The 26,398-nt window shown below is 48.8% G+C and overlaps 2 protein-coding genes across 4 annotated transcripts in view; both read left to right on the top strand.

Moving 5' to 3' along the window:
* HIPK1 (homeodomain interacting protein kinase 1) overlaps positions 1–22,768 on the top strand; it is a 52,169-nt gene extending 29,401 nt beyond the window's left edge. For 2 of the 3 annotated variants that reach the window (XM_084866156.1, XM_084866153.1), the window contains 13 exons: positions 2,878–2,997; positions 3,813–3,899; positions 4,898–5,082; positions 5,417–5,579; positions 6,571–6,796; positions 9,713–9,834; positions 10,730–10,864; positions 13,314–13,456; positions 14,089–14,268; positions 14,728–14,934; positions 15,356–15,597; positions 17,094–17,224; positions 18,241–22,768. In XM_084866156.1, coding sequence (XP_084722282.1) covers positions 2,878–2,997; positions 3,813–3,899; positions 4,898–5,082; positions 5,417–5,579; positions 6,571–6,796; positions 9,713–9,834; positions 10,730–10,864; positions 13,314–13,456; positions 14,089–14,268; positions 14,728–14,934; positions 15,356–15,597; positions 17,094–17,224; positions 18,241–18,729 — 2,430 coding nt within the window. In that variant the 3' untranslated portion in view covers positions 18,730–22,768. The remainder of the gene's footprint in view (positions 1–2,877; positions 2,998–3,812; positions 3,900–4,897; positions 5,083–5,416; positions 5,580–6,570; positions 6,797–9,712; positions 9,835–10,729; positions 10,865–13,313; positions 13,457–14,088; positions 14,269–14,727; positions 14,935–15,355; positions 15,598–17,093; positions 17,225–18,240) is intronic. The other variant, XM_084866154.1, reaches the window with a different exon arrangement.
* Positions 22,769–24,319: 1,551 nt separating this feature from the next.
* OLFML3 (olfactomedin like 3) overlaps positions 24,320–26,398 on the top strand; it is a 3,201-nt gene continuing 1,122 nt past the window's right edge. The window contains exons 1-3 of the mRNA XM_084866250.1: positions 24,320–24,526; positions 25,409–25,694; positions 26,224–26,398. The exon at positions 26,224–26,398 is cut by the window's right edge and continues 1,122 nt beyond it. Of these exons, the coding sequence (XP_084722376.1) occupies positions 24,413–24,526; positions 25,409–25,694; positions 26,224–26,398 (575 nt within the window). The 5' untranslated portion in view covers positions 24,320–24,412. The remainder of the gene's footprint in view (positions 24,527–25,408; positions 25,695–26,223) is intronic.

Here is a 26,398-nt window from a genome sequence, read left to right as displayed (position 1 = left end):
ACAGCCTCCGAAGTGCCATTCCTAGCCCAGCTGTTTACTGGCATCCCTTCAGCCTTAGGAAACAGATTGCCATTGTAACATTTCCTAGCAAGTGGAACCAAATAAAATTAAATTTAGAAGCTAAGGCACAGCTGGGGCTTTCCTTGAAAAAAAAAATAACCTGGAGAATTTTTGTTTGGTGCATAAATGTGCAACTGTGGTCGATAGGAGGAAAGCACAGTTGGTTGCACCAAGCTGAGTAAGTAGGATGCTGCTGTCATAGAGCAGGGAAGGGGCTGTGGGGACAGTTTATCTTGTATCTGGTTGTACGAAAGATTCCTCTGGCAGCATCCTTATTCTTACAGCTGACTTTTTTTTTTTAAGCAACTTTATTGAGATATAACCCACGTATCACATAATTCAGCCATTTAAAAGGCGCAGTTCAATGGCTTCAGTATGTCACAGGGTTGCAAACCGTCACAACATGAGCTGCCAATCCTCATTCTCCCCCAGGCCCTGCCCTAGGCAATTGTTGGTGAAGAACTCAAAAACTTAGGCTCATCAATTTTATTTTTATTTTATTTTTAAAATATATATTTTATTGATTTTTTACCGAGAGGAAGAGAGAGGGATAGAGAGTTAGAAACATTGATGAGAGAGAAGCATCGATCAGCTGCCTCTTGCACATTGGGTATATAGGTATATATGGACGAGTGTATTTTCTGACCATTTATGCCCTCATGCCTCTTGAATATACGTCTTTTCCTCCACTGCCACCCCCTCGTCCAGGCTGTCTTATTCGTGGACCTGGGCTGCCATGTCCTCCTCTCCCGCTGTTTATTCGCGCCTCCCTTCAGTCTGTTTTCCAGAGATTTCTTCCGAACACAAATCTGATCATTCCGCTGCCCGCTCTCCAGTGGCCTCCCCTCACTGTTAGAATAAAGGGCTGGGTCCTTCCTGCGGCCTCGGAGCCCCTGCCGGCTGTCCGGCCCTCCGGTCTTTCTCTCGATGGGTCTCACACTGCTTCTTGTTGGTTTTCATACTCAGCCCTCTTGGCATCATCGCAGCTCCGCTTCCTTCCACACAGCCTTGCACTTACTGTTCTCCGTCTGCAGCTTCCCCACAGCCATCCTTCCATCGGGCAGTGTCTCGTCATTCATCAGCCCGAGTGTCACTTCCTCAAGCAGCTTTTCCTCGCCGGGCCCCGGCTAGCTCGGGTTCCTGTTTAAGTATTTTTAGGGAAGCCTACTTATTCCGGTTTGAATTATGCATTCCCCGTCTGTCTTCCTCACTAGTCTGCAAAGTCTATGAGAGCAGGAACCATTTCTATCTTTAAAGTCACCACTGCCAGGCGCAATAAATACTTGTTGAAAGAATGAAGGAATATATGCTATATATAGTTATGTTCCAAGTATAACTTTATGGACATAGAGGAGCATATATACAGTATTTCATCACATCTACAACATCACTGATTAAGATGCTCAGATCTGCAACACCCCTGATTAAAAGATGCACCATTTTTCTGTACCTCTAAGAAAAAATGCTGCCAATTGAACTATGACATTATCAGCTGTAAGACATATCCTGTTCAGAGATGTGAATATCAAAAACTGTGTCTCTTAGAACCAGTGAAATGTAGTAATTTAAAAGAAAAAGCGATTATATTTAATTTGTAATCTGCTTTTTCAATTTAATGTATTGCAAACTATACATGTTAACAAATATTCGTCTACCCTATCATTTTAAATGTCTGCATAGTATTTCATTGTACAGATTTTATTCTGTATTTAAAAAAATATTTTACCTCTTACATGCAAAAGAAGTTTCCATTTAAACTTTTTTATTCACATTTGAAAAGTCTTTGGTTTTACTCATGCTGTGTTTTGGTTTTCACAGTTTCTGGGTAATTTCCTGCTGTTATCTAAAATTGTCTCAGGATAGATAAGCATACCAGATTTTGCCTGCAGGTCATAGTTGGCTTACCTGTGCTTTATACTCTTAAAAATTGGTAAGGACCCTAAAGAGCTTTATTTATATAGCATATACTGACTTAGTATTTAAAACTGAAGATGGGGGGAAGAGGGAGAGGGATAGATAGGAAGTAAGATTTATTTCCTTGCTTACAAGTTTTTCTCTAATTTTATCTTAAGTATAGCCATTCATATAAGGAGTATTATTATGAAAATAATCTTTTTACTTCACACTTCCTCCCCCCCGCTCCCAAAAGGGTCTTGGGGTTAGACCCCATAGGAGTTCCCAGATCACATTTGGGAATTGCTGGCCTAGTTTGTAGTAGGTGTTCAATAAATGTTGAATGTGTGAACACAGTACTTATAGAGAAGCTAAATTAAGCTTGAGTTTATGGTACAAGAAACAAGCTCTGTGACATTTTAGAGTCGGGCAGTTGACCAGGAGCTAGAGTAGCCAAGGAAGAAGGAGGTTTACAGAAATTTTTCCTAATCATTTTAATTTGATAATGTTTCAAAAACCAAAACCAAGAAATCCTTGGTAATCCATGAAGTATAATTTCTTGAAAACCATTCTGTTCTGTCCTAGAAAATATTTCCTAAAGTTTTCTGAACTTTGTATCAGAAATTGACAGAGAGAGAGAGAGAGAGAGAGAGAGAGAGAGAGAGAGAGAGAGAGAGAGAGAGAGGTTGCACACAAATTTTTGAAACTGATACAGTAACAAGGAAGTTTCTGAATACATGTTTGGGAATTACTTTGAGTGCGTTAGCTTATATATTTGTCTTTATAGATAAATTTCATTTGTATTTGCCAACGAGTTAATTTCTTTGCGATAGCTTCCTTTTTTGCCTAGAGCTAATAATGTTTTAGTGTAAAAGTTCTTTAAAATCTTCCTTTTCATCCCAAGTCAATGTTTTGATGTTTCAGATTCGTTACATTTCTCAAACACAAGGCCTGCCAGCTGAATATCTTCTCAGTGCCGGGACCAAAACCACCAGGTTTTTCAACAGAGATCCTAACTTGGGGTACCCGCTGTGGAGGCTTAAGGTCAGTCTCCTGCTGGACACCCAGACCTGTCTTCTCACTCTCAAGTTCAAAGTTTGTGAATGTTGTACTTTTTTTTTTTTTTTAAGGTTACATCACTTTTCCTGGTCGGTTATCAAAGTTTATTCTTGAGGTGGAGCAGGAAAAGGGGGTAGGGGTGAATATACATTTGCAGGAGGGAACACTTTGAAAAATTATTTTATTGTACCCTTTCCCTTAATTAAAAAAACAAAGCCTTAAATGCAAGTTCAGTTGGCAAGGTTATTTTGAATATTTGAACCCACTGTTGAGAAAGGGAGAGTATGTATGTACTCACCATTGAGTCTTATAAAACTAGAGTAATACATAATGACTGTTTTTTAGAGGATTCTCAATAAATATGACAAAGCAACATAATTTCCTAAGTGCCCACAGTAAGTCCTTCTATATTTTCTTTAAACAAATATCTGCTTTTTACATCAGAGCCTGTTCCGTTAACTTGAGAGACCCCTGAATAATTTGATTAACCCTGTGACTCTCTGCCCGGGTCTTGGAATAGTTAGCGTTTGAAATAGCCTCTCGTTTGAAGGAGCTGAAAGAGAGAATGGAGACGCAGGACCGGGCGGCCTCGCTGCCTACACATGCACTTTCGGACAAGGTGGCTTCATCCAGGTCACATCTCTTCGCGGGAAGGTCTTCTAGTTGCAAATTACTTTCATGGTTGTCGTCTCTGGTTGGCAAGGAGACGGCACTTGCTTCTTTGTATTCTGGCTTTTCATAGAATAAAATGTGGAAATAATATAAAGATGGAATTTTTAAAAAAAATCTGTATTTTATAGACTCCTGAAGAACATGAATTGGAAACTGGAATCAAATCAAAAGAAGCTCGAAAGTACATTTTTAATTGTTTAGATGACATGGCGCAGGTGAGTAGAGTATCTATCAGGCATTTACATATCTCTGTTCAGAGCCAAACTTCTGTTGGTTATAGTGAAGGCTGAAATCTGTTATCTTTTAGTATATGTCTTCATTTTTCACAGAAAAAAATGCATTGATAGTTTGCCGTGTAATAAAATAACATTTGAATCCTAACAAAGGATACTTTAATATATTTTTTTCTTGCTTTTGTTAAACTGGTTTTACTACATGTCATCATTTTTAAAAAGATATTTTATTGATTTTTAGAGAGAGAGAAAGAGAATCATCGATGTGAGAGTGAAACATTGATCAGCTGCCTCCTGTATCTCCCCTCTCCCCCACCAGGGATCGAACCTAAAACCCGGGCATGTGCCCTGACTGGGAATCAAACCGGCAACCTTTCGGTGCCCAAATGACTGAGTGACACCAGTCAGGGCATTGTCAGTATTTTGATATATTGTTTGTGAAAGTTTCTTTCTTGTCCATTTTCTCTACTAAATAAATACAGGATGTCCCTAAGAAATATATACATGCTTTGCATCATTGATAATTCCAATGGGTTAAATATGAAAAGAAAAATATCAACTGAGCTATCAGCTGTTAAAGTCTATATACATTTTTTGGGGACACCCTACTTATTAAGAGCTAACATTTATTGAGCATTATTATGTCCCAAACTCTAGTTAAACACTTTGTACTTATGTCGTTTAATTTTTTTAACAATAGAAACTTATATTTAAGTAATCATAGTCATTTTTTGCTTAACTTGTTTGATTCAGATTTTGAATGAACAGAAAATTAGTTAGCTTTATTCTACCAACATACTCTACCAGATTGAAGATTTTAAATAAGAAGAGCTTCCACCTGTGAAAGTGATTAGTCTAATAAAAATAATTTCCTCAAAAATGTTTGAGTACTGTATATAGTTTGGGGAGAAAGCAGATAATTGGTGGTAGCATTAAAGATTAAGTAACGAAGCATCATGTTTCTTAATTTTCCCGGGAAGGTGAACATGTCCACAGACTTAGAAGGAACAGACATGTTGGCAGAGAAGGCGGATCGCAGAGAATACATTGACCTGTTAAAAAAAATGCTAACAATTGATGCAGATAAGAGAATTACTCCTCTGAAAACGCTTAACCACCAATTTGTAACCATGACTCACCTTCTGGACTTTCCACATAGCAATCAGTGAGTATGGCATGGTTTGGGGCATTTTACCATGATGTGCTCATCTGTTGTGTTACCATCTAATAGGTAAATGGAAATATCACGTGAGCAGCAGCTTTGGGGCTTACGTATTTGGCTCACTGATGCTTTTTCTTTCTCATTGAAAAATTAGCAATTAAAAATCAGATACATATGTTTCCCTATGGTTACAAAAACTCTCATTCATTTGATCTGAAAATACTTGGGGGGACCGGCGGGAGGCCGGGGGGAGGACATTGATCCATATTCATCTTGAGTTATTTTCATCTGTTTAAGTCTCAGCATTCATTTCAATGAACCTTTCATCTTCTTTTAGTGTCAAGTCTTGTTTTCAGAACATGGAGATCTGCAAGCGGAGGGCTCACATGTATGATACAGTGAGTCAGATCAAGAGTCCCTTCACAACACACGTGGCCCCAAATACAAGCACAAACCTGACCATGAGCTTCAGCAACCAGCTTAGCACCGTGCACAATCAGGTAAACGCTTTTGGAAACGCAGACTTCAGTGGGATGGAAACTGGTAAGAATACAGGTTGAAGTGAAGAAATCAGTCTTGGCTTCGGTGGTCTTATTGCTGCTTAAGAATTTTCTACCTGGCCAAGGAGATGCCAGCCAGGGTAGACTGGTAATACTCATCAGTCATGTGCTGACAGAAGTTCAATCATTGTCAAATAAACTTAGCCTGGCTATTGTACTCCTTACTGCTGTTAGTCGTGCTGACTTCAGCCAAATGACTCTGTTAGAAGGACTTTATATGTCTCGGTACAGTAATTTTTTATACGCTGAACTGGAGTCCCAGAACTTACTCGTTTCTTCAGTGGAAGATTATCCCATTGACCATCTTCACACACTCTCCCCTTCCTGTCCCTGCTCTGCCCGGCACCCACCAATCTACTTTCTGCCTCTATGAGTTCAGTTGGGTCCCTCCAATAATTAACTTCAAGAGTGGTTTGCATATAAGTTTTCTGATTTCTTATCTAGGTCTATTTTTAAGTGAGATTTGGTGGAATTCAGCAACATTTTGCATAGAAAGGAGTGATAGGGGCTTATATAACCTCAACCAGTACAGGACCATTTTTTATGCTTTCTTTTTTTATCCTCACGGGAGAATATATTTATTGATTTGAGAGAGAGAGGAAGGGGGAGAGAGAAAGAGTCATCGATCAGTTGCCTCCCATCCCCAACCCTCCCTACCAGGGATCAAACCCAGAACCTAGGTACGTGCCTGAAACCTTTTGGTGCATAGGACAATGCTCCGATCAATGGAACCCCATTTTTTCTTCTTTGTGTTCATATTCAACCTTATAACACGTCTTAAATATAGAGACTGGGAACATTTCGTAAGCAGAGATTTCTTTTGAAGATAGCATTACATTTTAACACCTGAAGTTTTTCTGGATAGATTCCCTGTGTATAAAAATATTGCTCTCTTTGTACCAGTGTACAGCTCTAATCCTTTTGTTTTTAGGCCAGTGTTCTAGCTTCCAGCTCCACGGCAGCAGCTGCTACTCTGTCTCTGGCTAACTCAGATGTCTCCCTGCTGAACTACCAGTCGGCTCTGTACCCGTCGTCGGCAGCCCCGGTGCCTGGCGTGGCCCAGCAGGGCGTCTCCCTGCAGCCCGGAACCACGCAGATCTGCACGCAGACAGACCCCTTCCAGCAGACCTTCATAGTCTGTCCGCCCGCTTTCCAGAGTAAGTCCCTGCGGTCTATGTCAGACTTGCCTGCTTCAGGCAGATCCTTGTTAGTTTTAACTCTCTCTGATTACGAAGTTAACTAAAATTAACAAAGTGGATTTACCCTTTTTTAAAACTTTTATCTAATTTGGTACTATCTGACACTTGACAGGAGTCCAATTAATGTTTCCTTATTTGAATTGCCTGATTTGAGTTTTATTGCCCATTGAGGCCTAATATCAATGTCACATATCTTGTTACAAGCCTGTACCTCAATATGCAGAATCAATAATCTTGAAAAAATTTGTTGTAAACACAGTTGCTATATATTGAATCTTATTTCCTATAGCATTCCATATAAAATAAAGTTACAGTGTGTTTTTTAGCCTCACCTGAGAATATTTTTTCCATTTTTTTTTTTTTTTTTAAAGAGAGAGAGTGGAAGGTGAGGCAGGAGGGGAGGGAGGGGGAGAGAGAGAGAGAGAGAGAGAGAGAGAGCGAGGGAGAGAGGGATTGGCTGCCTCCCACACCCGCCCAGACTGGGGCTGGGGATGAGCCTGCAACCTAGGCACATGCCCTTGACCAGGAATCGAACCTGGGACCCTTCCTTCCAAAGGCTGACACTCTAACCACTTAATCAAACCGGCCAGGACAAAAAGGTTAGTTTTTTTAAGGAGAAAGCCAGTGAGCACCCCCTGGGAATAAGCCAGGATTCAGGCTCCTCAGCACTTGTCCATAGAAGCAGGTAGCGCTGGTATCTTTTACTGTAGCTACTCACTGACTGTGACTTCTCTGTTTGTTTGGTTTCTGACAGAGTCGGAGCAAGCAGAAGGAAAAGAGGGGCTGGGGGAGACTGAGAGATCCCCGGGAGGAGAGGAGAGCGATAGTGATGTAAACTGGGGAGAGACCCCAGGGAAAGCGGAGGAGCAGATTCACAACCCGTAAATGCAAACCTAGCCTCACTACCCAGTTCTTTCCTGCGTCTGCCTCACAGAACATTCTGTCCTCCGGGTGGTCACAGGCCGAGGGGTCCCGCTACTGAGTTTAGCAAATAGCCACGCCCCGGCCCCTCACCTTCCCCAGGTTGGGTTTCATTGGGACAGCTTTCCAATGTGGGACTCCAGCTCTTTGGCTGCTTCTCAGACGATAGTTAAGAGATGAGGTACACATCCTTTTCCGTTCCTTAAACAAAACTAAAGGTCCACTGCAGAGGTACAGGGCTAAAGCAGGAACCGCTTTTGATGTAATTAAGTAAGTATAAGCTCTGGAGAAGTTTTTTCTATTCAGAAAGTCTAAATCACCCGAGGAGTAGGGAGAGCACATTTTAAAATTTCCAAATGCAAGGGAGTTTTTAAAGGAAGGACGTGGTGATGATGAAAGCTGAAATGTATGGCTGCATGCCAGTTAGTATTCTGAACGCTTTTCCATGTGCTCATTCATTCTCACAACCACCCCAGGAAGTGGGTACATCATGGCCAATCTATAGATGGGAAAGTTGATCATGATTCACTCAGCTGCCCGATTTTTTCTAACTAGTCCGTGGTAGAACCACAGTTTGAGCCCAGGCGGCGGGGTTCATAGCTTATGTGTTTTGCAGTATTATTCTATACAACCTCTCAGGATTTAAACTCAGATGGCTGTAGAGACGTGGTTGATTGGCCAGCCACAGCCATGTGCTGGCTTCTGCCCGGCAGGTCTGTTTACTCCAGGCCGTCTGCTCGTCCTTCACCATCTGCTCTTCTGTGAAGTGCCCGTCCTCAGAGGAGAAATGGGCCCTCAGGCACTAGACAGTTTACTCTTCTTTCCAGACTTTCTCGGTTTTTATTTAAAGGGCTGTGTTCCACCGAAATAAAACACAACATTTTAATCCTTCTGAGTTCAGGGAAGAACCTTCCAGAAATGTTGCCTTTTATGAACTTCTTTGTTTCCACTTGGGGTTTCCTGAAACTAGCTTCACTGCTGTGGCTTAGCCTAAGTGACTACGGCAATGGCAGAGTCACAGGTGTAGGTCAGTGCTATAAATACTGCTTTCTCTACTACTCTAGTGACCAGAATAGACGCACCTTTTGCTCATGGAAACTTTTATTCTGCAGTTTTTGTCCCCTTTTACCTCATCATTCTGGGACCCATAGTTGAGCTTCTGTAGTGACCATTTCTTCCTGAGTTTTGCCTCCTTACTGTCTGCTAATTTGTAGGAGGCTATTACAGTAACATTGTTGGGCCATCAGCCATGTGTCCTTTTAAAAAAATTATTAGAGTGTTTTAATCACGATTTTTGCTAGTTCCTCTTACTTTGTATGTTGTGACGGTTTGTTACTAAATTAGTTGGAAATTACTGAAATGCAATCCAATGACAACTTGCTGTAAGCAGCAGTATTAGAGTTTATGAGTTATGCTCATTGGCTACCTCCGTAATATTTTCTTATCTGATTAAAACTGAAGTTATAATTATATTTATGCTTTTTAATTGGTTACATTTTAAAAACACATTTTCCCCCTAGTGGATTAAAAGTTGGGTGTGATTTACTAAGTGAAGGGTATTTTTTTCTTTCTTTCTTTTTTTTGCCTATACTGTTTGTTTGTGAGAATGGGATGGTTGTTGTGCTTTTAAGTTTTGCAGGATAAAAAATATTTCAGAATTCCCTTAAATCGGCCCTCCGTGTGTCAGACATCTTTTCATTAATTCCACCTGAGGGTGTGGGGGGGAGAGAATCATGTCTCCCTTCCTTAATTTCCCAGACTTCAGAGAAACTGCTTTGTCTTAAGTGTCTAGAACTAAAACTTCAGTGGCAGATTATTCGAACGGAAAAGCTAACCACACACACACACACACACACACACACACACACACACACACACCCGCCCCACTGGGTAAGCAGACAATAGCCCCAGACCTCGCAGGCAGAGCGGTTTAACGGATGCTGTTTTCCGCAGCTGGACTTCAGGCCACGACGAAGCACTCTGGGTTCCCTGTGAGGATGGATAACGCCGTGCCCATCGTGCCCCAGGCGCCGGCGGCCCAGCCGCTGCAGATCCCGTCGGGCGTGCTCACGCAGGTGAGGGCCGGGCCGCGCACCCATGTTGCCAAAGCACTGTTGAGAATCGGGTATTTTGTCCCAGAAAACGGTGTTTGCTTTGAGTGTGAGATCTTTCCTGGCCATGACTCAGTGGACTTAAAGAGAAACAGCTACGAAGGAACAGTGTCCTCATCCCCCCTCTGCCAGCGTCTGCCTCGGGCCTGCAGGGACCCGTGGCCAGACTCGGAGAAGTTGTCTTTTGAGTCAGTGTCCTCTCATTCTGGGAGATGAAACTAATGGCTTACGCGGGCGCTTTTAGAGGTCAGGACGTGTGTAACCACAGTGTGATTCTGAAAAGGAAGGGCTCCCCTTTTGCTCCCTAGTGTCTGTCCTCTTGGGTCCCTCTTTCAGAATGTCACCACCGTTGAGAGAGAGGCTGGACATAAGAGATGCCTCTTCAGGCTTTATTCCCTGTGCCTCGCTGGCCTGCAGAGCTTGGAGTCTTTATACCTGCCCCGGGAAGGTCAAGAAAATCTTAGAGTATCCATACAAGCGACAACAGCATACATCTTTTCCATTCTGTGTGTAAATATTCACGGCCCCTGACATACAGGCAGTTCTGAAATCTCGACCCCCAATTCGTGACTAGGCCTTTTTAACACCCGCCTCTGGAGCTGAGTTTGTAGAACTGACCCATGAATCTGGCCCCAGAAGGATGCCTGTGCTTTTTTTGCTTTAGGCCATTGGCCTTTGACCCAGGGGCCCCGCTGTGCAGAGCTGAAGGGGAAAGGTATGTTTGGTATGAGCGTTCCCGGCGATAGGACATGAATGACTGCTTATTGTTGGTAATAACGTGGCGGGGGACGAGAGCCCTTCTGAATCCAGATGACCTGCCTCCGTGTGTGTTCACTCACCTGCCTCATCTACGTTTCAGGGAAGCTGTACACCACTAATGGTAGCAACTCTCCACCCTCAAGTAGCCACCATCGCGCCGCAGTACGCGGTGCCCTTTACGCTGAGCTGCGCAGCCGGCCGGCCGGCGCTGGTGGAACAGACCGCCACCGTACTGGTAATTCCCTCACTTGTTACTAACGGAGTTCTGTTTTTTCCTTCGTTTCTTTTTTCTTTTTCTTTTTTTCGTTTTTGTTCTGTTTTCTCATTTTCCAAAAACATTTTCCACTTGGTCTTTGCAGAGGGCATGGAAGCATGTGCCATCTTGTGGCTGTGTTCTTGCTGCATCTTTAATGTCTCATTGTTTTCCTCCCCAACGTTGGCTGAGATGCTGTGGACTGTGGGGTGCCTGTCAGGAGCCAGCCTAGTGGGGGAAGAGCTCTTGGGTAGCTCAGAAGCGCCCAGCACCCTCTGTCTTCTGCCCTTGACCTCTGCTCCTTGAGAAGGGAAGACGTGGCCCTTAGTATGGCTCTGCCGCAGGCACCCAGGTGGCCAAAATCTGAACTGCTTGCGAGTTAGCATCCTTCTTTATTTGCTGTTGTAAGCTTCTAAAACTTTTGTGCTTCCTCTGTTGCTATGAACTCTCGTACGTGTGCCATGAAGATAAGTCTTTCTGCCACTCACAGTCGGTGGCAGCTTATATCTTCCATTGAAAGCTACTGCCTTAGAATCACTGCAGATCGTGTTTGTTGATTGAAATTAAAGGTGAACTCATTTTTAGGGGTTTATGGATAAATTATTTTACAAATAAGTCTTCATCCAAAGGTGAAAATATGGGTCAAAATTTTATGCAGATACAAGATTTGTTCCTAAGAATTCCGAGGGAAACTTATTAAGCACAACTGAGAGGGGAAGAAATGCAAACAGGACTTTGAGGAGTATTTTAGGACCTGTAACTTTAAGAGTGATTTTTCGAAGTGTTGTTTGGGAGAGTTAGAATTACTTATTGGACGTCATTTTAATACTTTGAAATTGAAAAGCAGAGAAGCACTTCAAACCTAGCTGACACCAGGGGTCCTGATACTTCTGCAGCCCCTCAGAGAGGCTGTCAAGCTCTCTTGTTGCTCAAAGACTCATCTGAGTGAAAGCACTTCCAAAAACATACTGTGGTTGTTGGAATTGGTTTGGTTTTCAGTTTACAAAGCTCTTTCTCGCCTCCAGATTAATTCTATCGTAAGCATAACTCCCGAGTGTAAGGAAGCCAGATCTAGTTCCAGCTGGACTGATCTGAGCCCCTGGTCTTGATGGCTCACGTCTAGTGCCGAGGTTGCAATGCCATTGACACTTCTCCTCTCCCGCTTCGCTTAAGCTTGCGCTGGCCGTTCGCTAAGCTTCGCATATTTTTGTTCTTCTTCTATCGATACAGTTTCGTCGCTTGGAACGCCAGATTTCTGCCTCGCGTTGGAATGTTATTTCTTGCTTTGTATTAAACTACTTGCTTTGTCTTGTGCAGGTGTTGGCTTATGGAAAGACGCATGGTGTGACTTAACATACTTATTTATTTTTTTTGTTGTGTTTTAAATTCTGCTTATGGTAGCAGACATGTTTGCCGTTTGTCTGCTCTGAAGGCTCCTTGTGTGGGACCGGCATTTGTAACCAGTGGATCTGTTCCTTGCAGAAATGTTTTTAAAACACTGTCTGATGGCCTTGCAGTTTGAAATGCAAGAAGCAGAGCCATGTGCACCTGAGCACCGCAGGCGATTGTACTGTAGACTTCAGGTCTAAAAAGGAAACTTTCAAATCTGTTGGTATTTTTTTTGGAAAATGCCAGAATTTCTGTAAGAAGTACAGACGACATATCCATCGCTGTCTATTTCAAGTGACATGGCTTGTGAAAAACGAGAAAGGATATGTTTTCTTGTAGTGATTAGTTTTCTGTTGAAATACGTTTCTACAAATGATACATAAAACAGTATGTTTTAGGTAACTATAAAAACAAAATACGGTGCTCTCTGCATCTGTTTCATAAATGCTTTACTTACTGCCTTACGTTAAAATCCTACGAAAGGGCCATAAATGACGGAGTCAGCTTTCTCTTGCTGACGCCAGCTCGATTGCCACAGGGTTTTGGCCTTCGGTCATCCACATCCGGCTCCATTTTCCAGGTGCTGCCTTTTTAAAAAGCAACACATCTCCCCTTGGTTTTATGGGTTTGATGGATCTGATGTCTTATCTGATTGGCGCTCAAAATCTAAATTCCTATTTTGAACCTCAAGGGAGCTGTCTTAACACTTTCTAGGGACATTCTTTAAATCCCCGCACAAATGGTGCTCCAGCCCTGGACCAGAGTTGACCTCTGAACTTCCAGACTCCTTTGCTCTAGAGTCTCTCTCGGGGGCTGGTCAGGTTAAGGAGGTGGCTGAGAGAGAGCAGCGTGTCCTCTTTCCCTAAACGTAAGATGCATAACCTTGAGCCCCTCTGATCTTTCTTTTTGAATCTCTGCAAGTTAATAATCTACAAGCGACTTCTTTTAAGATGTGAATTTTTCTTTCATCTAATAACAAACACACACACAAAGAAAAAGCCAAGAGCGAGTCCAGTCTGGATTTCTCTATGTTTCCTTGCAGCAGGCTTGGCCCGGAGGCACCCAGCAGATTCTCCTGCCCTCCACGTGGCAGCAGCTGCCCGGGGTGGCGCTGCACAACTCTGTCCAGCCTGCGGCCGTGATCCCGGAGGCCATGGGCGGGGGCCAGCAGCTCGCAGACTGGAGGCAAGTGCCCTGCGCTCCTCTCTGGGCCGTGTGCGAGGCAGTCCCCGGGGCCGGGCACCTGGCGACTGGGGGGACTGGGGAGAAAAGAAAGGAGAGCTCATCTCTGTTTGAAATCCTTCAAAAAGAGAACTGGTATCAGGCGAGGAGATGGCGTTGTAAGCAGATTTTGAATACAGGGAAATAACCGGTGCTCAATCAGGAATCACATACTTCAGATTTTTAAAAATATATATATTTTATTGATTTTTTACAGAGAGGAAGAGAGAGGGATAGAGAGTTAGAAACATCGATGAGAGAGAATCATCGATTAGCTGCCTCCTGCACACCCCCTACTGGGGATATGCCCGCAACCAAGGTACATGCCCTTGACCGGAATCCAACTTGGGACCTTTCAGTCCGCAGGCTGACGCTCTATCCACTGAGCCAGCCCGGTTTCGGCTGCACTTCAGATTGAAAGGAAGTCTGAAGCGATTAGGAGCCCTACAGTGAGAGCCTGCAGCCTGTGGTGCACGTGGTGCACGACCAGGAAGATGCAGCTCCTCCGGGTCGTTTGAATTGCTGCCGATAGCTCCTTGGCCCTGGTCTGCCAGTGCGTGGGGCACTCACTCTTCTCATCTCTTCCCGGGCTGCAGGAGTGCCCACTCGCATGGCAGCCAGTACAGCACCGTCATGCCGCCGTCCTTGCTCACCAGCCACGTGACGCTGGCCACGGCGCAGCCCCTGAACGTTGGGGTTGCCCACGTCGTCAGGCAACAGCAGTCCAGCTCCCTGCCTTCGAAGAAGAACAAGCCGTTGGCTCCCAGCTCCTCGAAGTGAGTCTCGTTGGAGCGGCAGCTCAGCGGGGCCAGTGGGGGGCGATGTTGCGGTGTGCATGCGGTGTGTGGACACCTGGGAACGAGGGGCCGAGGCGGAGCGACCCTCTCCCCTGGGCGTGCGCACCAGGGGGTCCTGGCAGTGGGGTCCCTTCTCTCCGCTGCCACCTGGGCCCCGGCCTTCTGCAGGCTGCAGCGTGACTTTCCTGCTCACTCTACAGAGTGAAGGTTAACCCGGGGGAGACGCATATAAAAATAAGATTCATATCGTATTTTGGTGTGCTTGGCCCTGGAAACCCTGGCCAGAGGGGCTGGTTTAATTTTTATTGGAACTTTGATAGTTGGGTGTATTGGCTTCACCATTAGGTAGAAAGAGCAAATTGGAGAGAGCTTTGGGGAAAAGATGTACAGTTTTGAGGCCAAGAACTGAATGGTCTTTCTTCTGACCTGGGTCCGCAGGTCTTCTCTGGATGTGCCGCCTTCTCAAGTCTATTCCCTGGTGGGGAGCAGTCCCCTCCGGACCACGTCTTCCTATAACGCCCTCGTCCCCGCCCAAGATCAGCATCAGCCAATCGTCATTCCAGACACTCCCAGCCCTCCCGTGAGCGTCATCACCATCCGCAGCGACACCGACGAGGAGGAGGACAGCAAATACAAGCCCACTAGGTAAGGGGTGAGCGGTGGCTGCTCCCGGGGCCGTAAGCTGCTGGCTTCGGGCCAGTGGGGATGGGAATGGCTGAGGCGACTCCTATCGTTGTCAGACGCGTGTGCTCTGGAGTCATTCTGTCCTGGGTCTGAATGCTGACTCATCACCGTGCCCCTGGTCAAGTTTCTTCATTTTCCTATGCCTCAGTGTCCTCATCTTCAAAATAACCATGGCAGTAGCTACTTCGTAGAGGTGTTCCGAGTACTCAGTGAGATGTATGGAGGGTGTAAGAACAGTCCCTCAGAAGTTTGCTGCTGCGTTATCTTCACTGCTGTCACCGTCATTGTTGGTGTCCTCCTCCTCATCACCCTGGAGGGCCAGAGGCCATCGGGGAACATTGCTAGGAGGAGGTTGGATTCTCATGTATTTTCTTCTCCTCAGCTCTGGCCTGAAGGCACGGTCCAATGTCATCAGCTACGTCACTGTCAACGACTCTCCCGACTCTGACTCTTCCCTGAGCAGCCCGTATTCCACCGAGAACCTGAGCGCCCTCCGGGGCAATGGCGGGCCCCCCGTGGAGGGGCAGGGCAAAGGCATGGGCGACGGCCCTGGCCCCCGCACCATCATTGTGCCTCCGCTGAAGACTCAGCTCGGTGACTGCCCTGCAGCCGCCCAGGCCCCGGGTGAGTGTCTCCGGCTGGAGCTGGATTTTCCTTTGATGTGTGTATCCTTAACATTCTGTTATGCCGATGGCGGAGACTTCTTAAAGGTTACTTAATTCAGAAACTAGTTCCTTGTGAAATTAATTTTGGCCGTCAGTTTACCTTTGTGTTTATTTTGCTTGGATTAATATAAAAACGAATTCGTAGTCTCACAAATACACTCACTGTTGATTGGAGAAAGTTGACAAGACATACGGTAAGTGGCAGGGAGAATTAGCAATGTTTTTGGTGTCTTGCTATAGATGATTTGCTTTTGACAATCCAGAAGTGGACAGGAACTGGTAATATTGGAAATGACTGCAGACGTGTTTTTGGAGAACAATATGAGCAACAGACCCTTTGTCTGCCAGTGTCAGAGCGGTGGTCCTTCTCTGGCCTTTCTTATCAGCCTGCCCCTCCATCCTTCTTGCTGTTGGATGCTGGGCGTAGGCTTCTTGGTTCAGTCGCTGGGTAATGCTCACTGAAGTACCAAGCCCCAGGGTTCCTGGCTCCACACACCTAGGTTTCCTTCTCCCTCACGTGACTTCCCACACACGTGTTTCTGGTGAATGAAGGACCTTGGCCTCCTCAGCATCCAGCCAGGAAGAAGAGGGTTTGGGGAAGACACACACATTTGCTAACCTCGTTAGCCCTAGGAATAGTGAAAACTCTTCACGTGGCCCACCCAGAGCAAGGGGGCCGGGTACGCAGTCTGTGACCAGGCAGCCGTTTTCCAGCGGAGACCCACACGTGAAGGAGTGGCACCTGCAGTGCTGGTGTCTGTGCTCTCTGCGCCGCGCGTGGGTGTGTTCGTGTTCTCAGCAAACTCTGTTGCTGCCTCTAACCTGGGGGGTCGTGTGAGGTGCAGACAAGGCAGCCCTTCCCCATGCCAGGCCCCTGCGCGAGGAGCGCTGGCACGGCTGGGTGCCAGGAATGTAGGCTGCTCCACCGCCACCGGCTCACTGCTCCAGCCTCCGCTGGGGAAGTGCTGGAAGTGGAACTTGCTTATTCAGCTGTCCTGCAGTTTCTTAGAATTGGAAGACAGTGAGCGCCCACAAGATAGAACTTCGCCTGCCTTTCAGCCCTGTGAATACTCAGCTGTCCTGACTATTACCAGCGTCTTACTCAGCTTCTCGTCCATTCTACTCTTGTTTACTCCCTTCCTACATAAAGCCAGGAAGAGACAGGGACAGGAACTGTGCCTTGCTTGTATTTCAGTCAATACGTGGCCCATCAGGAGGTTGGAGAATATCGAGGGGAGTGAACACGGTGAGGATCCTTCATGAGCTTTGGACAAGGCAGGGGGACATACAGTGTGTGTTCCGGAGTCCATGGCGTCAGGACACAGGATCCACCTGCACCTTCACTCCGCAAGCCTCCCACTCACGTGGCTGGTGACGCTGTGCGAGGCCCTCGGAGGCTCCGCCCGCTATCCTAGCCCTGGCTCCTGTCCCTAACGCAGGCCTGCCCTCTCCTAGGTCTCCTGAGCACTAAGACCAAGCCCGTGGCCTCGGTGAGTGGGCAGTCCTCCGGATGCTGTGTCACCCCCACCGGGTACCGGGCGCAGCGCGGGGGCACCACCGCGGCACAGCCACTCAACCTCAGCCAGGTAAGCGCCGGGGGCTGCTGGCTTCTGTGGGGACCCCCCCTCTTACTCTCTGGACAACCCACTTCCGGCTGGACCGCTGAATAAAGCCCAATGAAGCTCCTTTTGTGTCAAACAGTGTGGTGTTCTGTGGCCCGTGTCAGCTCCGCACATGCTGTCTCTGCATCCGTGTGTAAGCGTGTGCAGGATGCACGCCCAGGGTTTCCGTCAGACGGACCCGTCTGTCCTGGGAGACGAGAGAAATGTCTGGAATGCAGGCAGAGCCTAAGCGCTCAGTCCGCGTCTGGTTCTGCAGCACCACGCGCTTTGAGACCAGATTCTCCTGCTTCATCTCCTGATCATAAATTACAAGGGCCTCACGCTGCTTGGGGCAAGAGACAGGGAAAAGCTCTCTGGCCATCTTATCTCCGGTTCTAGTCCTACATGTGTGAGTCCGGATTTGAGGCCTTTTCCTCCCTCCGATCCTCTGCTAGGGTCCGGGGTCACTATGCCCTCTGCAGCCACTCTTGCTCAGCTCCAATTCTGGTGCCTGCGTGACCTAACAATGAGAAAGGGTACATATGAGAATATAACTGCATGTGTGTGTGTGTGTGTACGCATGTGTGAGAGAGAGAGAGCACACACATGCAAGTGCAAATATAAATTCGAGTTAGTGCGTGTGTTTTAAGCTCCACAATTCTCGAGGGAGAGGAAGAACTTAGAGGAGAGCAAGAGAAAGCATGGCCAAGAAAGAAAGGTTAGGAAAAACGCAGACCCACTGACGCGACTAGGGTGAGCTGAGCCACCAGCCACTAACCTGCAGGAGTGGGCAGCCCTCCGGACGCCTGACCCGCTTCCTGTCGTGCTTACGGGCCAGGCGCTGCCCTCTGGGCTGGGCTGGGACGTGCGGCCAGGAGGCAGGGCTGCACGGCTGGAAGCCCGGCGGCAGCGGAAGGGAGAAGCTCAGCCCCCAGCTTGGCCTTCGGCGCCCTGACCCAGAGTGACTGCGCGATGCCTTACCCCCTTCTTCCTCCTTCCAGAACCAGCAGGCATCGTCCGCTCCAACCTCGCAGGAGAGAAGCAGCAACCCTGCCCCCCGCAGACAGCAGGCGTTCGTGGCCCCGCTCTCCCAAGCCCCCTACACCTTCCAGCACGGCAGCCCGATACACTCGACGGGGCACCCACACCTGGCCCCCGCCCCTGCTCACTTGCCAAGCCAGCCTCACCTGTACACGTATGCTGCCCCCACCGCCGCCGCCGCGCTGGGCTCCACCAGCTCCATCGCTCATCTCTTCTCCCCCCAGGGCTCCTCCAGGCACGCCGCCGCCTACGCCACCCACCCCAGCACCCTGGTGCACCAGGTCCCCGTGAGCGTGGGGCCCAGCCTCCTCACCTCTGCCAGCGTGGCCCCTGCCCAGTACCAGCACCAGTTTGCCACCCAGTCCTACATTGGCTCGTCCCGAGGCTCAACAATTTACACTGGATACCCACTGAGTCCAACCAAGATCAGCCAGTACTCCTACTTGTAGGTGGTGAGCGTGAGGGAGGAGGGCCGTGGCCGCCCGCTCTGGCCCCCAGCGCTGCAGGACGGGCTGTGCTCGGCTCCTCCCCTGCTCTCCCGAAGCTCCTCAGCCAGCCCCTCGCTCCGCAGGGCCCGCTGGCGTGACAGAAGGTCTTTCTCTGGGGACCCTGGCCCAGTGTAGACAGCATTGTAGTCTCCCAAGTCCGCCTGTTTTTAATTCCTCATGTTTGCGCCAGCAGCCTGCTGTTTGGAAGAGTCAGACGCCCATCTTCCGCAGTGACCATGGGGAGAGGTCATTCTGGAGTCACCCTTTGGGAAATATTTTCTCTCGGACTTTGTTTCTATACATGCTTTTAAAACAAGCGAAGCCCCTCTTCATTTAACTTTGTTTCATTGTAGTTACTGGCCGGAGGGAAAATGCCAATAGAAGGACTTGGAGTTTGTTAGTGAGAAAGAAAAAAAAAAATCATTGCTTTTTGCTTGTTGAAAACCAAGACCTAATTGCCGATTTTAAGAGTCGCTCTCACAAGTACCTGTTTTCCCATCAGGCACTTCTCCTCAGAATTTTACTGTGTCTGTGAGATATTTAAACCTACAGTGTTTTAGTTTTGTTTCCATGTCACATTGTACTTACCGGGCAGTTTTTATTTCTGTATAACTGGTCGTGCACTGCTCCGGATTGCTGTTGGAGTCTCTCAGAGCTGTGTTCAAAAGGCCGCTCGCCGTGCGGTGACAGCGCGAGAACCCATGCTGCCATGAAGACACAACGCCCCAGGGGTTCCTAAACGGAGCACCGTGGGTTATTTTGAAATTATTTTTTAAAATGTCCTCTGATTCAGCTCACATTGTATTATGGAAAAGCCATTGAGGTGGTTGCTATTGTGTGGCGGTGGTGGTTTTATTATATGCAAAAGCTCTTTGTAGTATGCGCTGGCATTGATGAGCTTCGCCTAAAGAGTAGTATTTTCAATAACCCATCTCTCCCTCCCCTCCCCTCCCCTCTCCCTTCTGTTCTCTGTGATTGATTTGGGGAGAAAGCGGAAGAATCTGAGACCCGATGAGAACATTGTGTATAGCTTTTATACTTTAGACTAGCTTCCTTTGTATGCCAGCAGCAGGCTGAATGCTCTCTTATTAAGACTTATACAATAAGTGCATGTAGGAATTGCAAAAAAAAAAAAAAAAAATATTTTAAAAATTTATTACTGGATTTAAAAATATTTTAGAAGTTTTGTAATGGTGGTGTTTTAATATTTTGCATAATTAAATATGTACATATCAATTAGAAAACTATAATAAGCAATTTTTCCTGCTCTCCCAAGATGTTATTTGTAATCAAATGTGTAGTGATTACACTTGAATTGTGTATTTCGTGTGTACCCGATCCTCCAGTGTTACCCGGGAGATGGCCTTGGTGTCTCCATTGTATTTAAACCAAATGAACTGATCCTTGTGGGAATGTGTGTGAACTAACTGCCGTTCGGTCAGAGCCTATCACTGTAGTGCGGAGAGCGCAGGGCGCAGCCTGCCGGAGAGGAGGCCGCTGGGGTTGTTTTTGCACAGGTGTGTCTGGTGAGGACTTGTTCCGTGTGTGTCTCTCCCTGCCCCGCCCCCTGCCCCATTGTAGTGCCTTATATGATGATGTAGTGGTTCTAGAGTTTACAGTGAGCTTGCCTTAGGACGGACCAGCAAGCCCCGGGGACCCTGAGCTGTTCGCTGGGTTCATCGGAACAGGACTAGTGGCTGTGCCGTGGACGCGCGTTTCCTCAGTTTCTCTGCCAACACGGAAACCTCCCAGTAGCAGCTTTCCTCCTCTGCCCCCTGCCCACGCCGGGCCCGGCCTCCCCTCACAGAAGCACGTCCCCGCGCGGCTCCTGCCGTGTGGCCACCTGCTCCGGGGAGCAGTCAGCAAGCAGGTGAGAGGAGGCAACCAGTGTTTAATATGCATTGCTGCTTCTTTCCAAAAGGATGTGCAGTCACTTTGAGAATGAGACCCCCACCCCCTTTCCCCATATGGCAGTCCTTCCTGCAGATAGCTGACATTCCTGGTAAAATATTTGCTTGTTGAAAAAAACATGTGACAGATGTGTTTATACCAAAGAGCCTGTTGTGTCGCTCACCGTGTCCCCGTACCAGAAGAGTCTCATGGTGCCGCTGGCGGCAGCCGAGAGCATGAGGAGAGCACCGGAGCCACTGGGCTTTCGAGGTTCCTTTTTGCCAACTTGTATGTTCTCGGGGCCCTGCCAGCTGCGCCACTGCCCTTGTCCTCAGCACCCACACGGATCGGGGTCAGTGGAGGGTACTGAGGATGTTCCTGCCCGGGAGGGTTCTGGGGAAGAAGGGAGCCCTAAGGCACAGAAGTGTGCCATCTGAATCGAGCATGGCAGTGGAGGGGCACGTCTAGGACGTTCTTTGTGCAGATGGCGTAGGGAGGTGCAGGGTGGAGGTGGGGATTTCATGGAGCCCGGGCAGCCAGCCCTGCTCGGGTCGAACACCGAGGAGCTGTCAGGTATTGGAGTTTCTTCTTTGTGAGGAGTCTGGGCTTCCGGGAGGGGCGGTCAGGACAGCCTGCCGGGAGGGAAGGTGTTGGCGCTTTGTCTGTGTGTGTGCATTCTCTTGAGTTGTGTGCTCAGCACGCTGCTGGTCAGGACACCCGAGCAGTGAGTATCGCTAGTCACTAGTGTGTTAAGTGTTCTGGTCGGCGTGTGTGGTCTCTGTGTCTCCTTTGTGCCAAGCCCATTCGGAGTTTCTTGCTTCGAAGGCAGAGCTAGTTTCTAATGGAAACTCTTTGTGTTCCTTTTCTTTACAAGGGATAGGAATTGTTGTTTTTGTAAGAAACCAGATGCAGGAAAAACCACCACAGAGCACTCCGCTCCTGCCCCCAGTCCCGTAGGCAGAGACCGTTTCAAGATGCGGGAAAAGATGATGCCGAGATTTGTACTGTTACCTTCATCACCTTACTAGCACTGTGCAGCTTTAGGGGTTTTAGAGCTTTGCAGCCAGTCTATATCATTGGCGTTTCAGACTCGCCAGGTAAAAACCCCCCCGTGTCTGCTGAGTGTATCCGCGCTCCGTGTGGCTTTCCATCCTGGCCCTGGGGCCTGAGCAGCTGGCGTGCGTCCGTCCGAGTGGCCTGGCCCTCTCTGGAGTGCACTTCCGGCTTCTCTCCTTCCGGGTGAGAGCAGTGGGGAAGGGTTAGTTAAATGCAGCCACTCTAGGCTCGTCAGGACACTGATCACTCTACTTAATAGCTCCCAGGGGTGACCCTGTGTTCAGTGCTCAGCCCCCAGCCCCAGGAGTGAGCACTCTGCCACCCGCCATCCTCCAGGAGGGGGGGTAAGCCTGAGGGCCCGCAGCCAGGCAAGCACATCCGGGGCTTTTTAGTCAGCATTATTATGCAAAAACCCACTGGTTAGGGGGTTCCTTTTAAATTAGGAGATGAAAGTTGCCTCCCAGTGACAGGAACGGCCCACGCCTGCTTCCTATTTTGATTTTGTTTTTAACTGATGGATGGTGCAGCATGTCTTCATGGTTGTTTGTTGCAAAACTTTATATAATGTGTGGTTTTGATTCCGCTTGAAGAATAATCTCACTACATGTAGCAGTACATTCTGTGTGCATTCTATGTAATGTTAGTATTTCTGCTTCGAACCCTTGATATTGCAATGGAATTCCAACTTTATTCGGTGTATGTGATCTGCTAGCTATTGTGTGCGATTTAAACTTTCGTTGCTTCCTCTCTTTTCTGGTCGTGCTCTCCCCTGGACAACGAGCCTCTAGAAGCAGTTTCTGAGAATTACTGAGCTATGTTTGTAATGCAGATGTACTTAGGAGTATGTAAAATAATCATTTTAACAAAATAAATAGATATTTAAAATTTAATACTAACTACGGGAAAAGGGTCCATTGTGTAAAACATAGTTTATCTTTGGATTCAATGTTTGTCTTTGGTTTTACAAAGTAGCTTGTATTTTCAGTATTTTCTACATAATATGGTAAAATGTAGAGCAATCGCCATGCATCAATAAAATGGGTAAATTTTCTGATTCATGTGGCTTTTTCGCTTTTGTTAAAGAGAGTCACCAAATGGCAACTTTGGATATCTAAATACACCTGAAAATCAGCAGACACATTATTTCACACAGACCTCCGAGCGGAAACCAGTGGCCCTCGGGAGGGGACTTTTCCCAAGAATGGAGTTGCAGGGCCCTAACTGGAGCTCTGGCCCTTGCAGAGAGGCAGAAACCTCTGACACGTAAACGTCTCGTTTCCCAGTGAGTCCCAGCGGACACTTAGCACAGCAGAGTGAAAGCACCAGTGAGAATGACAGCCAGAGTGCTCCTTCCCCTCGGGGCAGCTGGTGGGAGCCGGGTCCTTGTAGGGAAGGAGCACCGTCATCAGAGGCCCCTTCATCCTAAAGGGAGTACCTCCTCCGGGTCGAGAACCAGAGGTTTGTCCGGATTGATCCTGCAGGTCTCTGGATAAACGCTACATTCCGTTGACTCCTTTGGACATGGGTTTCAGGCCCAGTCACCCCTCCAGTGGCCATTCATTGACCCGGGCGCCTGCAGCCACAGGGGACCTAGAAAGGACACACATCCAGAAGCACCCTTTGGGCCGTAACCAAGAGGAGTAAATGACCAGTACCCTCTCCCATAAGCAGGGAAGTCATGATGCGTTTATGTTGATTTAGACCGCATACGCATGTTTTCCAGATTTCCCCCTGAGTAAAGGACTGTAAAGTTCCTGTGGACTTGCTGCACTCCCCCCCCCCCCCCCCGTTAAGAGAACACTCCCTGAAGCATTCAGGCCAAGGAAAGCCGTCTGCAAAGGCTCTGCTGTCAGCTAATCAAGAATTTACTGTCTTCTCAATGACCTGTTTGTTTTGTTTTCAAATTGTTTTTTATCCGTTATATCCTTGTCTTTTAGGCTAACTAAGAGAGAGGCTGGCATGGCCCCATAAGTGATTGGGTCGTCCGTGGGGAAGTCGGCCATTTAATAATGAAAACACTTATAAATTCAGTCTGCTTGGTTTGCTGTGGAAAATTCCATAAGACGTTGTTGAAGTGGAAACCTTGGTTTCCCTGTTAATCCTGAGACGATACCTGGTGTTCAGCACTAGGTGGCGCCAATGAGCTGTGAAGACCAGGCTACAGAGGACCACTGTAGCCCTTTTCCCCACCTCGTCCCCTCAAACCTCTCCTCGGCTTCCAGCTTCCACTGACCACGGCAGAAAACAGCCTAGGCTGTTTCTTGTTTTTTTTGTTTGTTTGTTTTTGTTTTTTTTTGCTGGGAAAGATTAACAAAGGATATATCTTATGTCAGCACTGGAGGCCTTCTGAAACATGGGAATAGTTTGCCGAGTTTTCTCTGGGCCTCCCAGCGCCCCCTTCTCCTGGGCGACTGCCCACAGGCTGTCCTCTCCCGGGGAGCCTGCGGCCCAGGCGGGAGGCGGTTAAGGCTGGCTGCTCTGCAGCGGGGCCATCTGTGTTTGATCAGCCCGGCAGAAGGGAGGGGGCGGGGCCACGAAGGCCTGAAGGCCTGAAAGCATTCCAGAGGAGTGAGAGAGACCCAGAGAGCCCGAAGGGAAGGCCCGCCCCCACCCCCCTCCCAGGCTCCCCCGCGGGCTCCAGGGCAGAGCCGCGCACACGGCAGCCTGTGCTCTCCTGCCCGGGCCCCTCTCCGCTGCCATGGGACCCCGCGCTCCCCTCCTCCTCCTGCTCCTCCTGTGGTGGTCGGGGCCCCTGGGAGCACAGCAGCAGCACCTGGTGGAGTACATGGAACGCCGGCTGGTCGCCCTCGAGGTGAGTGGCTCCTCTCCCGCCCAGCCTGGCAGGGTGGCACTTTGTCGTCGGTGCACCCAGTGTGTCAGGCATCGAGGGGTGACAGACAGGACTCTGTGAGAACTACAGGAATCCCCATCTTTCAGTAAGATCCTCAGGATGTAAGTCCTCTTCCCCACGTACCCAGAGGGATTCAGACCTTTGTGTCTTACCCCCGGGGACTCGGTAAGACTAGAGCAGTGGTCGGCAACTCATTAGTCCGCAGAGCCAGATATCAACAGGACAGCCATTGAAATTCCTTTGGAGAGCCAACTTTTTTAAGCTTAAACTTCTTCTAACGCCACTTCTTCAACATAGACTTGCCCAGGCCGTGGTATTTTGTGGGAGAGCCACACTCAAGGGGCCAAAGAGCCGCAAGTGGCTCGAGAGCCGCAGTTTGCTGACCACGGGTCTAGAGGGAAGAGGGCAAACTAGAGCTGGGACTGTGGGGACGCATCCCAGGACGAGCTGATGCTTCTGTTCAAGTTGGAAGCTCCCAGAGAACTCTCTCTTTTCCCACGGTGAAGTCTGGAGCCTCCTGATCCCAGGAGAATTGTGTCCTGGGGCAGCGCGCACCCCCACCACGCACTGAGCCGGCCTGGAGGCGGGTGGCCGGGGCCCCGCTGGCAGGGAGGCAGGCGGGAGGGGGTGCTGGGTGGCCGGGGCCTGGGTGAGCTGAGCCTGGCTTCCTGCACTTCTAGCGTCTCTGAGCATCTGGTTTCCTTTCGGTGGAGGTTGCTGACCGCTGAGTGTGCTCTTCCCCATTCCTGACTCCCTGGCTGGGCCTCTCCCTGCCCGGGAGTCTAACCCTGCAGCCTTTCCTCCTCCCCGCACCCCTCTTCCTCCCCCCACCCATCCCCTCAGGAACGGCTGGCCCAGTGCCAGGACCAGAGCAGCCGGCATGCGGCCGAGCTGCGGGACTTCAAGAACAAGATGCTGCCGCTGCTCGAGGTGGCCGAGAAGGAGCGGGAGGCGCTGCGGACGGAGGCGGACACCATGGCGGGGAGGGTGGACCGCCTGGAGCGGGAGGTGGACTACCTGGAGACCCAGAGCCCGGCTCTGCCCTGCGAGGAGGTGAACGAGAAGGTGCCCGGAGGCTCGGGGGCCAAAGGCAAGGGCAGGAGAAACGAGAAGTACGACATGGTGACAGGTGAGCGGCCTGGAGGCAGACCCCGGCTCGGAGGGCCTGTGTCCTGGCCCTCGGCCCGCACGGAGGAGCCCGTGCCTGCCCGGGGAACGCAGAGCTGCCCCCCGGTCCCCTTCCCCTCCTGCCCCGTCCGCGCGGGCTGTGTCTTCTGGAATCTGTTTTCGGGCAACTCTGTAATGACGGGCCCATCAAGGAGGGTTCCTGGGGACCCTTTCTCCCAGTCCCCCCAGCAGCGGAGGCATCCACTGGGCCAGAGGTCGGCAAACTTGTTAGTCTACTGAGCCACATATCAACAGCACAATGATTGACATTTCTTTGGAGAGCCACATGTTTTAAACTTAAACTCCTTCTAACGCCACTTCTTCAACACAGACTCGCCCAGGCCGTGCTACTTTGTGGAAGAGCCACATTCAAGGGGCCAAAGGGCCGCAGGTGGCTCTGGAGCCGCAGTTTGCCGACCTCGGCTCTCCCGTGGCCCACCCTGGGCGCTAACTCTCGCCTGTGTCTCCTGTGCTTGCCTCCTCCCCCGCAGACTGCGGCTACACCATCTCGCAGGTGCGGTCCATGAAGATCCTGAAGCGTTTCGGGGGCGCCGCCGGGCTCTGGACCAAGGACCCGCTGGGGCCCCCCGAGAGGATCTACGTGCTGGACGGGGCCCAGAATGACACGGCCCTCGTGTTCCCGCGGCTGCGGGACTTCACCCTGGC

The sequence above is a fragment of the Pipistrellus hanaki genome (genome assembly GCF_964339955.1).
Source record: "Pipistrellus hanaki genome assembly, chromosome: 18".
NCBI classification, from domain to species: domain Eukaryota; kingdom Metazoa; phylum Chordata; class Mammalia; order Chiroptera; family Vespertilionidae; genus Pipistrellus; species Pipistrellus hanaki.
Note: the sequence above shows the minus strand (reverse complement) of the source record. Positions and strands in the feature narration are given on the sequence as shown.